The sequence below is a fragment of the Vicugna pacos genome, chromosome 1 (genome assembly GCF_048564905.1).
Source record: "Vicugna pacos chromosome 1, VicPac4, whole genome shotgun sequence".
Taxonomy (NCBI): Eukaryota; Metazoa; Chordata; class Mammalia; order Artiodactyla; family Camelidae; genus Vicugna; species Vicugna pacos.
The window spans coordinates 85,461,682-85,476,618 of record NC_132987.1 but is presented as its reverse complement, the minus strand read 5'-3'; the positions used below and the strand labels follow the sequence as shown (position 1 = coordinate 85,476,618).

The 14,937-nt window shown below is 33.7% G+C and overlaps 1 protein-coding gene across 1 annotated transcript in view; it reads left to right on the top strand.

Annotated features, from left to right (window-relative positions):
• EPHA6 (EPH receptor A6) overlaps window positions 1–14,937 on the top strand; it is a 724,129-nt gene that overhangs the window by 591,283 nt on the left and 117,909 nt on the right. Inside the window, exon 12 of the mRNA XM_072966895.1 lies at window positions 8,606–8,731. Coding sequence (XP_072822996.1) covers window positions 8,606–8,731 — 126 coding nt within the window. The remainder of the gene's footprint in view (window positions 1–8,605; window positions 8,732–14,937) is intronic.

The following is a 14,937-nucleotide window of genomic DNA, read 5'->3' as shown; positions in this document are numbered from 1 at the left end:
GAAAAATTGCACTGAACACTGGAATTTGACACAACATTGTAAAATGATTATAAATCAATTAAAAATGTTAAAAAAAAAAAAGAAACATGCAGTTAGGAAGCACATTAAAAAAAAAAAAAAGAAATCCCACATGCTTATCTCAAGCAAAAAGTGGCTACCTGGAAAAGTGGATGTCCTTCCACCACTGCCGTCGTTATGGTGCCACCCCAGTCATCCATTTATGGTATCAGAATTGATGTCAAGTCGTTAGGGGCTTGATGAATTTTATTCTCTGTTGGGTGCTCTCAGTTCTTTTCAAGACTCTCCTGATTATTTCAAAACCAATCCAATTTCCAGAATGGTACTTACCAAGCCAAATTATCCTACCGTCTACACTCCACACCATATAGATGCCAAATGAGTATGATTCTGACCTGAAAAAGCCAGCAAGGCTTACAAAGGAATGTAAATATCTTAGCCTTAATTGAGAATTGCCCTTTGTATTAATACATTTGTTTGTAGATAACGCTGCCAAGGGTGTTATCCTCAATAACTGGAGATGAAATCCCAGACATGCTCTTTCATGCTTTGTACGGGAGAGAGCAACAATGGGATGTACCTGACAGCAGGATGCATGCTAGCAACTAGTGGCCAGTTTGGTTTGTAGACAGCCTTGGAAAATTACAAAGAGGCAGATGCAGCCTGCCTCATGACCTCTTTAGCAGGTGTGCTAAAGGTGTAACCTTCCCTTTCGTAATGTGACAGATACACCACTAGTTCATAAATATTAAACGTACAACATACTTAGGCTGTGCGCTAAATAGATATCAGTTTCATATACACTGATAAATGCTGCTTAACAGCTCCTTAGCTGACTCCTTGGCACCTGAACTGTAAAAGCATTTTTTTTAAGGACAAATAGTTTGAAAGTCTGACCAAAAAAGAAAAGGCTTGGTAGGCATCTGCCAACCAAGGACACACTTTGCAATTTCAGTTCACTCCTTCCCCACTCCTTCCCCAATTCTTAAATGAAAGAATTTTAGAATTTTTACAAATCTGTCCCTGGTTCCCAAACCCCGGCTCTTCATAGTGTTTAAAATGGTAAGTCACTCACTTAACTTGAATAATTATACAGTTTTGAGGATATTTATGGTATTAGAGTATACATAGTTTTTAAAACTCGGACATCAGGAAAACTCAACCTATTATTTATCCAGATAAAGTCAAACTCCCTTTGAACTATTCATCTAAGATGATTTTAATTCAACTTGATAAATATTACATTGAGCTCCTACCAGGCACAAGCTCTGGGACTGGCCACGCAGGAGAGAGTGAGATGTGCATGACTCAGCCCTGTTCTTCAGGAATCACAAGTAACATGTCAGCCAAGAGTCACCAGCTGGCAGCCCACAGGCTGAAGTCAGCCAAGAGCTGTGTTTTATTTGATTTCTACACTGGTTTTTAAAACATTTTAATTCATTATCCTTAGCCAGAACTTTCACCCTTCAGTGTGACTGAATGCCTTTGTCACCAACCTGATATACTTATTTATTGCACTTGACAGGTCCCTAGAGGCATTTGAGTTTGGTATTACAAAATTGTAAATGAGAAAATATGGTACCTATGATAGCGTGCTACCTCTATCATAGTAGCTAACATTATAGGCGGGCATGGAGGAGGGAACAGCGAGTTCTCCCCAGGTATGTCAGGCATGTTTTGACAGAGGCCAGAAATCCTTCCAGGAGAGGGAAATATCATGGAGGTGTGTACACATGAAATGATAGGTCAAGTTTAGGGAATTAAAGAGAAGAAATATTTGTCCCTCATTTATCGAACACTTACTGTCAGCCACTAGTAGGTACTTCCCATATGATCCACTAAAACCCAGTGTAAGTGGTGTTTACTATTAGCTGCATTTTTCAGATGAAGAAACTAAGTATCAGAGAAGGTAAATAACTTATCCAAGATTAATCAGACAGTGAATGGTAGAGTCAAAGTTTTGCTTGGCCTCAGGCCTAGGCATTTTCACTATTAAACCTGATGGATATATTGGCAGATTGCAAATTTAGTCAGGACAGTTTTTTGGTAGTTAAACTTCCAAGTCTTATTGAACATAAACATAGGTAAGAGCACTGGACATAACCCATATCTGGGGAAAATATATGCTTAATTCACTGGGGTAGTGGATAAAAATTATGTAAACAGACTTTTAAGCTTAAAGGAAATTCAGGGAAGTTCTAGTCCAAGTTCATCTTGTAGGTAAGAAAACGGTTATTTTTAAATATTTGTTTTTAAAAAGTCAAAGAACTTCTGTATTATATATTAATTAAGATGCATTTTCAATAAATGTCTTGTTCTTAATTAGCTTCAAAATATTTTAGTTATCCTTTTTAATGCTATGATTTTAAATAATAATTTACATAATCATAATTTTATCATACATATCTTACAAGTTTCAAAAAAACTCAGGGAGAGCTGAAAATTTCTTTTAAAAGCAGTGAAGAATAAGTCATAAAAATCTAGCCATGAAACTCCCCTTTTGGCTTCAATAACTTTTTGTGACTTATTGAACAACAGCAGGATGAGGAATCTGTAAAATTCATATTGCAGTGACCTGAAAGATAAAAAAAAAAACTCAAAACAAAACAATAATGGTCGTATGATCTTTAATTGTATTTGGTGCAAAGAATCTTCATGGAGATTAACTATGCTAAAAGGAAAACACTAATTTAATTGTAGGCATATTTCCATCTATAAGAATTTAGGAAATGGACAATATTTTGTAATTGCATCTTTATTGCTTAGCTTATTTAAAATCATTTCCTGAAAATAATAGTGTCATATCAAAAGTTATTTGATTTCCTTTTCTTGTACTAGAAATGTGTCATAGTGCCAGGTAAAATACAGGTATTTCAATAAATATTTAGTAAATATTAATAAATATTTACTGAATAAGTGAATAAATCCATAAATGGATAAAAGGATAAATGAATGAGTTTATCCTTTTTCACATTCTAAGCCTAATTGAAAAGTAGCTCTTGGCTAGTCATTAGAAAGTTGTCATTGGCCTAGGGAGCAAATGAGAAGCCAGGGGATTTGCCCAAGGAGCAATTTGCCACTTTTGATTCCATCATCTATGTATCCACTTATTCAGCTTATATTTATTGAAACCCTAATCTGTGCACCTTCTGATCAGGTTAGAAGAGACCATGTTGAACTTCCAGCTAGCCCATCTCATGCATCACAACGAGGCAGGAATCTTTTCTCTACCAAAATAGGCAGAGCAGCTTAGTCCTTTATGCTATTATGTAGAGACCCAAAATAAAGGTCTCAGTGCAGTAAAAGATGTATTCTTCCAATGCCTTACATGAAAATGCCTCTTCTGACTACTACTGGTCTTTTTCACTGGTTATGTAAATGTGAGAGTCTGAGGCTTCATCTACTCTCGCAGAAAACTAGGAAGCATATACTCAAACAAACCTAATGAATTTATGTTTTTCTTTTACTTCTTCCAGTGGAGGACAGAATGTGTAATACTATAAATTACTGTAACAGAAAAAGAAGAAAGAGGCACATAGAAGAGAAAACATGAGATACACAAGGAGTGGAGGGAAACACAAACAGTCTGACAAAGAAAGGACAACTGAAATTAGACAGATAGATAGATAGATAAAGAGGTAGAGAATCATTACAGGTTCCAGCAGTTAGAGTTTCTCAGAAAAAATGGCCCTTGACACAGCATTTGGTTTAACAGACTATATTCTCATTGAATTTTGAAGTTATTCATACTGTAGCGGAGATACCATCATTCATCTAAACCACACAGTTATGAAGAGGCTACTGTGTGTCAGTTGTAGAACTCAATACTGGATATTTAAGGGTGAAGAAGGGATGTCTGCTCTGAACCTATACATACTCAATTCTTAGTTCTCCAACAGTAAATATTTTTGAGGCAAAATGCTCTACTATATGAATACAAATTTAGCTGCAAGTCATATATATATATCTCTATGGTTTTACTGTATTTATTATATTGTTATATTTATAATCCAATCAAAATATCATAAAGGAATGAAATTACAATATTTTGAAATATTCATCTCTATATTAACAGTGCAAACTTTATCAATTTAGGATCTGATTGTAAGTTCAGTGTATTTCAATACTTAGAAATAATAGCCACACCACACACTAGGCAAAATATACATAAAATGCTACATATTCAGGCCAGGTTTGCTATAAGTGTAAATTCATATTTTTGTAAGTGTAAATCCAAATACTGCTCCCAATGACTTTTTGTGATCTCCTCTTTTTAGATCAGATTAGATCATCCTTGCATTTCATATTATAGTCGACAAAGAATTCATTTTAGGGGTTGTAGACAGATTTTTCCATATTCTATATTTATCTAATATACATCTGCATGCATGTATTTTCAGTTTCCAATTCTAAAGTCTTTATCTTTGATTAAGCCTGTGCATTCTCTGTCAACCCATAGATCAAAATGGTTATCTGCAAAAATACAGCCTAGTGAAAACAATTTGAAAAAGTGAGATCTCAAAATTTCACATGTTATAGGGATATTGCCCTTATTAAACTTCATGGCATCAAAATTAAATTATTGGTATGTAATCTTCAAAGATGAAATTTGTTCTATTAGGAATTTGTGTATGTGAGAGTGGGGGGTTTCTACATTAGAAAATTTAATTTTTTTCTCACTTTCTAACCTAAAATGGTTTCTTTTTTAAAAACATTAGAAGTATCTAATAATATTACCTTATATTTATGATAATTTACTCTCATTTAACCCTCACAAACAGCCCCATTAAGTAGGGTCAGTTATTTTCATTTCACAGATAAGAAAACTGAGGCACAAAAACTTTCAAGTTATAGCTTGTTATCTCTTACACAAATTCTTAACGTTGTCTAGTTTCCAATGTAAAGTTATTTCAGGGAGATTGCTGTGATATCAAGTTAAAATGGGATTTTGTTTCACTGAGTTTGTGTTAAATATATTTATTATAATTCTTTGAAAATTGCTTATTCTACAGGCCAGATTACTGTCACATAATCTGAGTAATCAGTCCTCCATTAATTGATCAAGCCAAATGTCAGAGTACAGGCCACGTCAACTTCTTCACCTTGTTTCTTCATATTGTGGCCTCTTTATATGACTTGTTCATTAGCAACTATTTTCTTAAGATTCTTTATTCTTGGACAACATTTTCCAGTGGATGCCACCAGCATTTTGAAAGAGAATTCTCCTTTGTGTTGAGAGTATACTACTTACTGCAATGCCTTCAGCATGCGTCCTAACCCCACCTGCTAAACACCAGAGGTGTCTTTCCCCAGTCATAATTTTCAGGGCTCCCTAAATGCATTGAGAACCACCGAGCTAATGAAAGACAGATAAATCACCAATGTTGACATTTGTTAATTTGTTACTTTATCTTTTGTTAGTGACATTTGTTAATTTATCTTACACCAGTAGTGAATTGTGTCTTTCATCCATATCCATCTGATATCCATAAGTATTTAAAATTATATTAGAGTACGGTTACCAGATTTAGCAAGTAAAAAATACAGAACACCCAGTTATCTGGCAACTCTCTATTAGAGACAATATAATGCTAATGTCACAGTTTGGTCTCTCTTTAACCCACTGACTCAAGGTCACTGACAAATGGGAAACTCAAGTATTTGAGATTTAGAAAAGCATCTGGAGTGACTCCTACTTCAAACTTGTAAGGATAGAGGAATATTCTCATTACATAAAAATCTAATTTATATTGACAAATAGTCTACTGAAAGTAACTAAAAAGAAAATATTCGTGGAAATTTATATGGTTCTGCTAAAGATATTAGACATCATTTCTTATACCCCTGCAATATAATTGATTAATAAATTCTCTAATTACTTTAAAAAATAAACAGTCAGAGAGGGTCAGCACCTTAAGCAATAGTGCAAACCATGCTAAAATTATTTCATATCAAATTCCAAAAGCTCCATGAACTTAATTTCTTGTGGATTAAGAGATAAGGGAATTATAACAAAGAATAATTTCAGTTTTCCTGATTGAACTGTGAAAACATAGAGCTTCAGTGTTTCATGCAATTTCTATTGACATGATTGGCCTTAAGAAGAAAAATGATAAGCCACTATTATCACATAACATGATATCTCAATGGAATATGTATTCATGCCCACCAACCAGCTTTTCTGCTTGTTTGTTTCAGATATAAAAAAATGATAGTTCCTTAAGGAAAAGTTGCCACAATAAGTGAAAGTCCTTTTAACCCACAGTAATGAAACATAACAAAACCATTGCAAATGATGCACCAAGTTTAGGAAAATGAAAGCCACTATTAAATATGACAGGCTGTCACAACAAAAATAGTAATGTAATCATAGCAATAAAATAATATTTGTAATTAGTTTCTTTCAAGGAGTTAAAATAATTGACATCTTTTCTAAGGTAACAGTTTTAAATAATGTTAGAAAAAATAGCAGAAACTCAGATAAAAACCTCTAAAAGTGAAGCAGATTAACATTTTTTAGATTTACCGCTAGATATGCTTTTGTTTTTCTTCAAATTTCCCTTAAAATAATTACATTTATGTCCCTTTCTTTTTCTTGGGCACAATGATGTTATTCTTTTTCTTTACGGTGTAGGTTCTTAAACCAGACTTATTATTTGACTTCAACAAATCCATGATCAGCTAAAATTGGATTATTTTTGTTTTCAGAGCATAAAATAAAATCTGAATTTCTTGTAATTATTTTCCCTCTTGTAAAATCACCATTTCTTTCATAACTTTAAATAAGAATGCCTTATAAATATATGATATAATTATCTCCACCTGGCATTCACTGACGCTCTTTACGTTAATGAGTGTTCTCTCAGATGGTGATGAAACACTGCAATGTGGGAAATGCCTTGTGTGAGCGACTCCACAAGGGCTTATGTTGACTTTATGCTCGATGATAAATATCCCATGTAGTAACAGAAGAGAAATTAATTTCACTGTTCCTCGAAGGCTACCTCAGAGCACTTTAAGCCTTACTAATAGGCATTTTTGCCACACCTCTTAATGTTTAAGGCACTCTAACTCTGCTGGGTCATTTTACTAAAGCCACATAAAATCCACATCAAAACCAGTTAATTCACAGTATATGACTTTCTTTCTATGTATTCTTTAACCCAGTGCACAATGTATAGCCCTCACCCATTAAAACATTCATTGTAACTTTGCTCTTTCATAAAAACATCTCTGAAGATCCAGGAAATACTGCTTTTTTTCTTTAGCAACAACTTTCTCCATAGAAGCAGGATGTATAGGGTATGGTATGCCAAATCCCTTTAACCCTGGTCAAAGTTCAAAGAAGCCTCAAATTTTAACTTATTTTAGGTACGAAATTTATGTCAAAGAGCAGAGTGAAGTCTCTTCAAAAATACAGGACTTGCTAAATCTGAACTTGGGAGGAGAGATCCCAACTCTCTACATATGAAAACTGTTGTGACTGGTGGGAGTTTCAGAGGTCTCGAATGAGATGTATTTCTTACAACCATCAGTGGAACTTGCTTTCAGGGTATTATTGTGATTTAAACTTAGATGTACTATATCAATTACCAGGGCTGTCCATGCACTGATGTTGCATGTATATTAAATTTTCTTCTGAATGATTTTAGTGTCTTTCAGGTCATTGAGACTCCAAATTGTAATAACACTATTCCAAAGTGCAAAGTTTCTAATTCACATTCAGGGGAGAGCTCCCAAAATCTCTCAGATAGGAAGTGGCTCATTGTTTATTTTTAACCTATGTTGGAAAGACTCTGTCCTGGGAGACTGCCAGCAATGTAATATCACTCCCTACTCCAGGCCTCAGTTTGCTGGTCTGTAAAACGTAGATTTTTTTGACTGGATGATCTCCAAAGTCCTTTTCAGCACTGATACTCTTTTATTCTAGGGTTCATTATATTATAATTTTGTGGATAAATATCTAAGTAGTTTTTTTTTCTTGCTTCCCTCTCAATAGCCTTCTTAAAAATGAAAAAGCATGTGGTTCTACCTTTGCAAACTCTCATGTCTTGTCCCTAACAGAAAAGTGAGGCAAATTAAGAAATGTGTATATTGTTTTTCTTACCACTATTTCAAAAACCTGTATAATTACTGGGGAGTATAAAAGCTGTCCTCATTTTAAACTCTCAGATTAATACACCTAAAGTAAAGCACTGTGCCTTCTAGTGCAGCACAGATCTCAGATCCTATTGGGGCTGTTTTCTATGTATCTATATCTCGTGTGGACGTGAATTCTGCAGATAGAAAACACTAGTGGCTTGCATTAAATCCCCTTTCTCAAATGTAGATTTAGAAATTTTATCTTAGCATTCTGATGCTTCTAAATCCTCTTTAATTGTACCTAATTAAGAGTAACTTTCTTTTCAGAAAACTAGGTTTATTTTTCAAATCTGTGAATAAAAATGCATTTCATTCCTTTTAATTTTATAGCTTCCTTGTACGGTTTGATGTCTTTGTTGATTATAGGTTTTGTTCCAATTAAATGATCAACAGCTTTTCCAAAGAGAAAACTTTATGATTAATGTTAATTTTTATCTCTTGAAAGGATCCTTCCCGGCCATTGGGGTGGAAACGTTTTGCCCCAGCTTCCTGAGGGCAGGGTTTTTAAATAGCATCCAGGCCCCGCATCCAGTGCCAGGGGGAGGATCTTTGCCCTCCAGGATACCTGCTGGTAGGTATTTCAAATGAAATTTTCTGCCACCACATACAGCAGTAGGACTGTGCTCATAATTGATAGACCCACAATACAGAAATAAATATTTCTACAATACATTGTTGAAAAGAAATGCAAGTGACTTGTTAAAATGCAGGAACCACATCTGTGATCTCTAAAGCCTTAAAAATGATGTAAAAGAAGTGGATGAAGGATCTATACACTGGGCACCCAGTCAGCATAGTGCTGCCTCTTTTTCAAGGAAAGTTTTTTCATTAATAAAAACTAGAGATTCAGGTCCCAAATTTGTAACTTAAGAATAAAACAAGGATGAATTTGAGCCACTTTGCCACTTGGAATTGGCTAGAAAAGAGAATTTAAAGCTGAGTGTTACTCACAGAAAAAGTAATTCCATATTTGGGTGAGTTTATAGAGATTTAAATAAAGTTCCATGTCACTTAAGAAAAAAATGATTTGGAAAAAAAAAAGTAGTAAGTTTGGAAGAAATTTTTGAGAAAGAAAATTAATGTGCAGTTTTCCCTAAAAAAAATAACAATTTACCAAAGCCATATTTCATCAATGAGAAAAAAAACAAAATATAAGATATTGAGCATTTTAAAGTACAATTTTGAAGTTGAGTAAATCATTTTGTAGATTATCCGTGGTATTACAGTCACAGATTGTTTTACTCTTACCATTTTGTAGAGTATCCTGCTGCCTTGCTCCCTTTCACCAGAAGCACACATATCTACTTTGTATTTTACATTTGTCGTAGAAAATGGAACTAGGATATTGATTCTTGGAGTTTTTTTTATCATAATTCTTATGTTTCTATCATAATTAGTAATTACGCTACAAATTATGGTGATGACACCAGTATTTTGAGGAGGGCTGGCCCAGCTAGCAGTATAATGGGACCATTTGAAAAAATCAGGAAATAGAATGGAAACAAAATGCCATCATGCACATTTCTTATTTTTCTTGGCAAAATGATGCCATCAAAGCCTAAAGTTATTACACTGATGTTTTTCTTTTGCCTTTCAATCACCTTTGCCTGCTGAATTAAAACATACAAACAGTAACAAACCATAACTATGCTCCAGTGTCATCTGGTTTTATCATGGGTTAATTACTGAAGTGGTTGGAAACTTTCTGGCCAATAATGCCACTGACAGAGTAGGAACCAAAATTATATGAAATAAAAATTAGTAGTTTTAATTCTAATGAATGTTATACCACGCTTTCTCTCCCTAGAAACAAAAATAGTATAAGTTGCGCAAAAATTTTATTGGTGGTGGTGGTGGTGGTGGCGGTGGTGGCGGTGGTGGCAGCAGCGGCGGCGGTGGCGGTGGAGGCAGTGATAGTGGTGTTGCAAAAAGTTGGAGATAAAAAATCTAATAAACTGAGCTCTCAGAGTTAACTGCAAATACAAAAATGTAGCATTCACATATATTATTAATATTTCAGTGATTGGAATTAAAGAGTTGAACAAATGATTTGTAGTTTTATGGTTTAATCCTTAACTCTGAATGGCAAATCTTGGTGGATTTAGGTATATTTTGCAAAAATAACATTACAAAGTTCAGTAGTGACTTGAATTATTCAACATCACTGGTAAAAAAGATAACCTTTGTCATTTAGCCACTGAGAATGATAGAAGCAAGATGATGTTTGTGTAATACATACATAGAAACAACTTTCCAGAGAGGAATGTAAAAGAACACTCTAGCACTCTATTCTTCTAGGCTGTAAGCCAAATTTGCCTCCAGCTTTCATAGGAGAGAAAACTCAGTTCAGTTTTCATGACTTACATACAAATCAGGTTTAACAAAATTGCTTCATAAAAAATTTATAGGTCTAAACTTGTTCCTGTTCCCTCAAACTGAAATTAACTCATCTCACTTTTCCTGACTTAAATCACTTTGATAAGTGGTCCCTGGTCATTTTCTCTGCTACTTTTTAGTTATAACTGCTATGATTTTAAATATAATTTTTATCCTCTTCCATTCACCTATAGCTTGTTTCCCAAGAATTCTCTTTATAATTTTGTATAAAGAGAAATGAAGCAATGATCATGAGACTCTTTTTTTTGTTTCATATTAAAAAAAAAAAAAAGCCTTATGCAGGTTCTTTGCCATATAATAGTTGAGTGACTCTTCAGTTTGGGGGCAGGAAGCAGTTCCTCTCTTGACCTGTATCATGGCACCTTAAATTGCTAGCCAAAGGACGATGCCTATTGAGCAGAAATTAATTTCCTTTCTATCAATTGTATGTATGTCACAATACTTTTAGGGTCTCATAAGTCATCTGCTGTATCATTCAAGGAATCACAAAATCTGTTCTAATGATGATGCTTGTTTAGTCCCCAGTTACCTTAATCAAATTTAAATGAGATACATAATGATGTCTTGTATAAAATAGTTTCTTTGCATTCATGTCACACTGTGCTATCAAGGAGCAATTTTTTTTTCAGTATTTTTTTATACCAACCTCAGTAATAAGAAAATCATTGAATCATGAGACTCGGAAAGCAGACAAGCCTGAAATCAGTATTTATGCAGTGGTTGTCATTTGTTTATATGACCTTTCTTGTTTCCAGAAAGGTTACAGTAAAGGGTAATTATTCTTAGTTTCAAATAGAGAAAAACACCAGGAAATAATTGACTGAAAGTTGAATAGCAAGTATATTCATATATTTACTGCAATGCCTTTCAAGTAGTAGTTACCCAGTGAGGTAAGAAAAATCCCAGGAGAGAAGAGGAGAGGATGAGGAAAGAGATGAGAAATTAGGATGACATAACTGAAATTATATATTTTAAAATCTAGTCTTCCCCACTGGATTCCTCCCTATAAAAATCAAATTTTACCCTCTTGAAAGAACTAATGTCACTCTTAGAAAGATGTTTTCAGGTACATACTCTAAAATGTTGATAAGCTTGCTCTCTTTGCTCCTCTAGTTATTTCTTTAATTTATTTCTATAGTCAAACAATATCTGAAAACGGGTTAGAAATTTTATATACCATAAGGTATTGCTTATACATAGGGCAGAATTGCCTCCAGTTTTCTTTTCTTTTTCTTTTCTTCATTTCCTATTTATGGTGACTTGCTTAAGAACTAAGACAACTGGCAAAAAGGGGCACCTACACACTTGAACAGTTTATATTTTATTAGAACATTCTGTGGTTCCCAATTCAGAATTAACATTCTTTTTTTTTTCTCTGTGATTTATCATAACATTTTTTGTATATATTTCCCTGTGCTATACAGTGTAATCTTGTTTATCTATTCTACAATTTTGAAATCCCAGTCTATCCCTTCCCACCCTCTACCCCCCTGGTAACCACAAGTCTGTATTCTCTGTCCATGAGTCTATTTCTGTCCTGTATTTATGCTTTGTTTTTGTTTGTTTGTTTGTTTTTGTTTTTTAGATTCCACATATGAGCATTCTTCAAGCATTGAAGTCCAGTGAAAGTTTTAGCTTTCCCACATAAAAGTTCTTCCCAGGATAGTGATTTAATATTCCTATTACTCTTCAAAACCATTTGTAAACCTACAGCATTAGTTTCAGAATTGCCAAGACCCTAAGACATAGGGTGTTAGACTGGTGGCTCACCTTATGATAGACTTCATCTCTACCCAACCCCTTCATATTGTGAGTGGTTTCATATGCTTACCACACACAAATAAAAAGAGAGTAATAAAGTCATTGTGAAATAGAATTATGCACCAATGATGGAATAATATATGGAAGTTTCACTGATTCACTGTCTTCTCTGTCAGTTCACAGCAATAACTATCTGATATCATGTGGTATCTTAAATTTACATGAGGTCCAAATATTACTTAAAAACTAGACTTACTTATGTTATATAAAGGCATATTCATTATCTAAAAATTACTTAGAAAATAATAGCTTTGGTTGAATATGATTAGATCAACAGAATTCTACCTTACTTTCTAGAAGTTTTCTGTCAGTTGTGGGAAACTTGGTAACATTTTTCATTAATGAAGTAACTTATATATTGATTAGATTCTAAGCCAAATTCAGATGTAGGCCTTAACCTAAAAAACTAATTTCTCAATTATAAGCAAAGTCTCTGAAAGAGAAAACACAGAAAAAGGCAGCATGTAGGATTTAGAAATAGATAAATAAATAAATTCTGGGGAAAAAAAATCAATGCTAAGATCTTCCTAATACTTCCTTTGTGGTTAACCTTGGAAGCTCTTTAATTGTTGAGAGAATGTTCTTCTGAAACACCATCTCAGTTTGTCTGTCTATGCTTTAAATCTAATGGTATATATATAAAACACCTCTTGTTACACTTTTACCTGAGCTTCTTTTGATTGCATACCACGTGTTAAGTTCAAGGTAAATGGCAAAGATGAAGTGAATAGCTGTCTTCACCTTTTTGCTGTGTAATCCCATGAGACTTCCTCTCTGCTTGTTCTGAATCAATTTAAAAAAAAAAAAGAAATGCGAATACATGGGGACTGAAAAACGAGATCTGCAATACTAAGTATATGATTAATAGTAATTTTAATATTGTTTATTTTTTACCCTTGGAAAGAGATCTGGATGAGCCTTATACACAAATAGTGAGACTTTTTCATATCCCTGTTACTGTCCCCTGATTAGTCATGCTAGGATATGAATTCACAGTCCAATTTTCTATAAGCCAGTAACAGATCCCACTAGACCATTTCTATAGCAAAGGACTTACAAGGCTGAGCCAAAATTAAAATGTCTTCAAAGTCCATTAACAATGATTTCCAATATTTTCCTTTCCATATTTCATATGAAATCCTATCTGATATGGAGGCAGGGCAAATATCACAGGCACTATTATCCAGTCAAAAAAAAAAGTTTTTCTATTGAAAAGGCATATAGTTTAGATTTTAGAAATAAGCCAGGAAAAATAAAAATAAGGTTGAAGCTGCAAAGAAGCTAAAATCTACTAAATATAATGTTATCAGATTTTGATGCATATAGAGGACTGCAGAAAAGCAGTAATGCAAATATATGACTGGGTGGCAGACTTTGAAAGAATATACAGTGAGTTAAGGAAAATTGGCATGAACTCAGTATGCCAAGGGAAATCAACAATGGAAAAATATATATCTCTTAAATACAATCAAACTGCAGTTCAGGAAAATCAAAGTAAACCATTTCATTCCTTTATATGTTCAGGCATTCTAAAAAAAGTCAGTAACTTTGTTTTAGATTTACAATTGGGCCTTTAAAAATTGACCACTTTTGACAGAATTTCTACTTGCTATAGTTCTTCTGAGATGATTATTCTTTTTATATTTTTTCTGTGGTGTATATGGCAGTTTGCCTTATTTTATCTTTAACACATATTGTTGTAATAAATATACATAAAAGATAAGAGACGATGGTTCACTTTTTAAGTAAGAGATCTTCAGGGAAAAAAAACTTTTTAATTGAACGATGTACATTTTATGTATTTCTGCAGTTGAGAATGTTGCCAATTACCCTGAATGATGTGTGTGTCAATGAGTATTTGTGTATGTACCTCCTTTAACCAGAAACTAATTATAATAATAATAGGATAAACTGGATTAAATATGCAAAGTAAAGTCCTGAATAAATGATTCAAAAATGTAAACAATGGTGAAAAGTAAAACATTCATCTGGATTCCTAACCCCTGATTTCTTTATTCCTTGTCAGCTGTGTGATTTCAAGCCCCAATAGGCCCTACTCAATATTCATCTGCACAGTTCTGTCGCCTAGAGATCTCTCCCCCAGAAAGTTTGTGCAGCTGCAGACTTCAGGAGGAAAGCCTGCAGATGAAGGTGTAATTCAAGCCTTCAAATAACATTTAGTTTATAAAAACTTTAATCTATCACAGTCTATGAGTTTAAGGACTCCTGTGTATAGGCAGTCCTGATGTTGTGGTATAGGTCACAGATTCAGATTCCTTATGGATTATACTTTTTTTTCTTGGCCAAAAATAAGACTCTCTTCTCCAAGAAAATGGACATTTGATCATATATGTACATGATTCCATATAATTTCAGGAGATCTCTGGATATCCTGAAGTTCATAAATGAAGAATTTCACAGATTATTAACAACTCAGTTTCTTTATGTTAAGTCATGTTTAACTAACACAGTGAGCAGCAACATCTTTGTGTGAGACTGACAGTGCATTTAAAAGAAAACAAAAAAGCACAATTTATTTGATATGGAGCTCTTGAACAT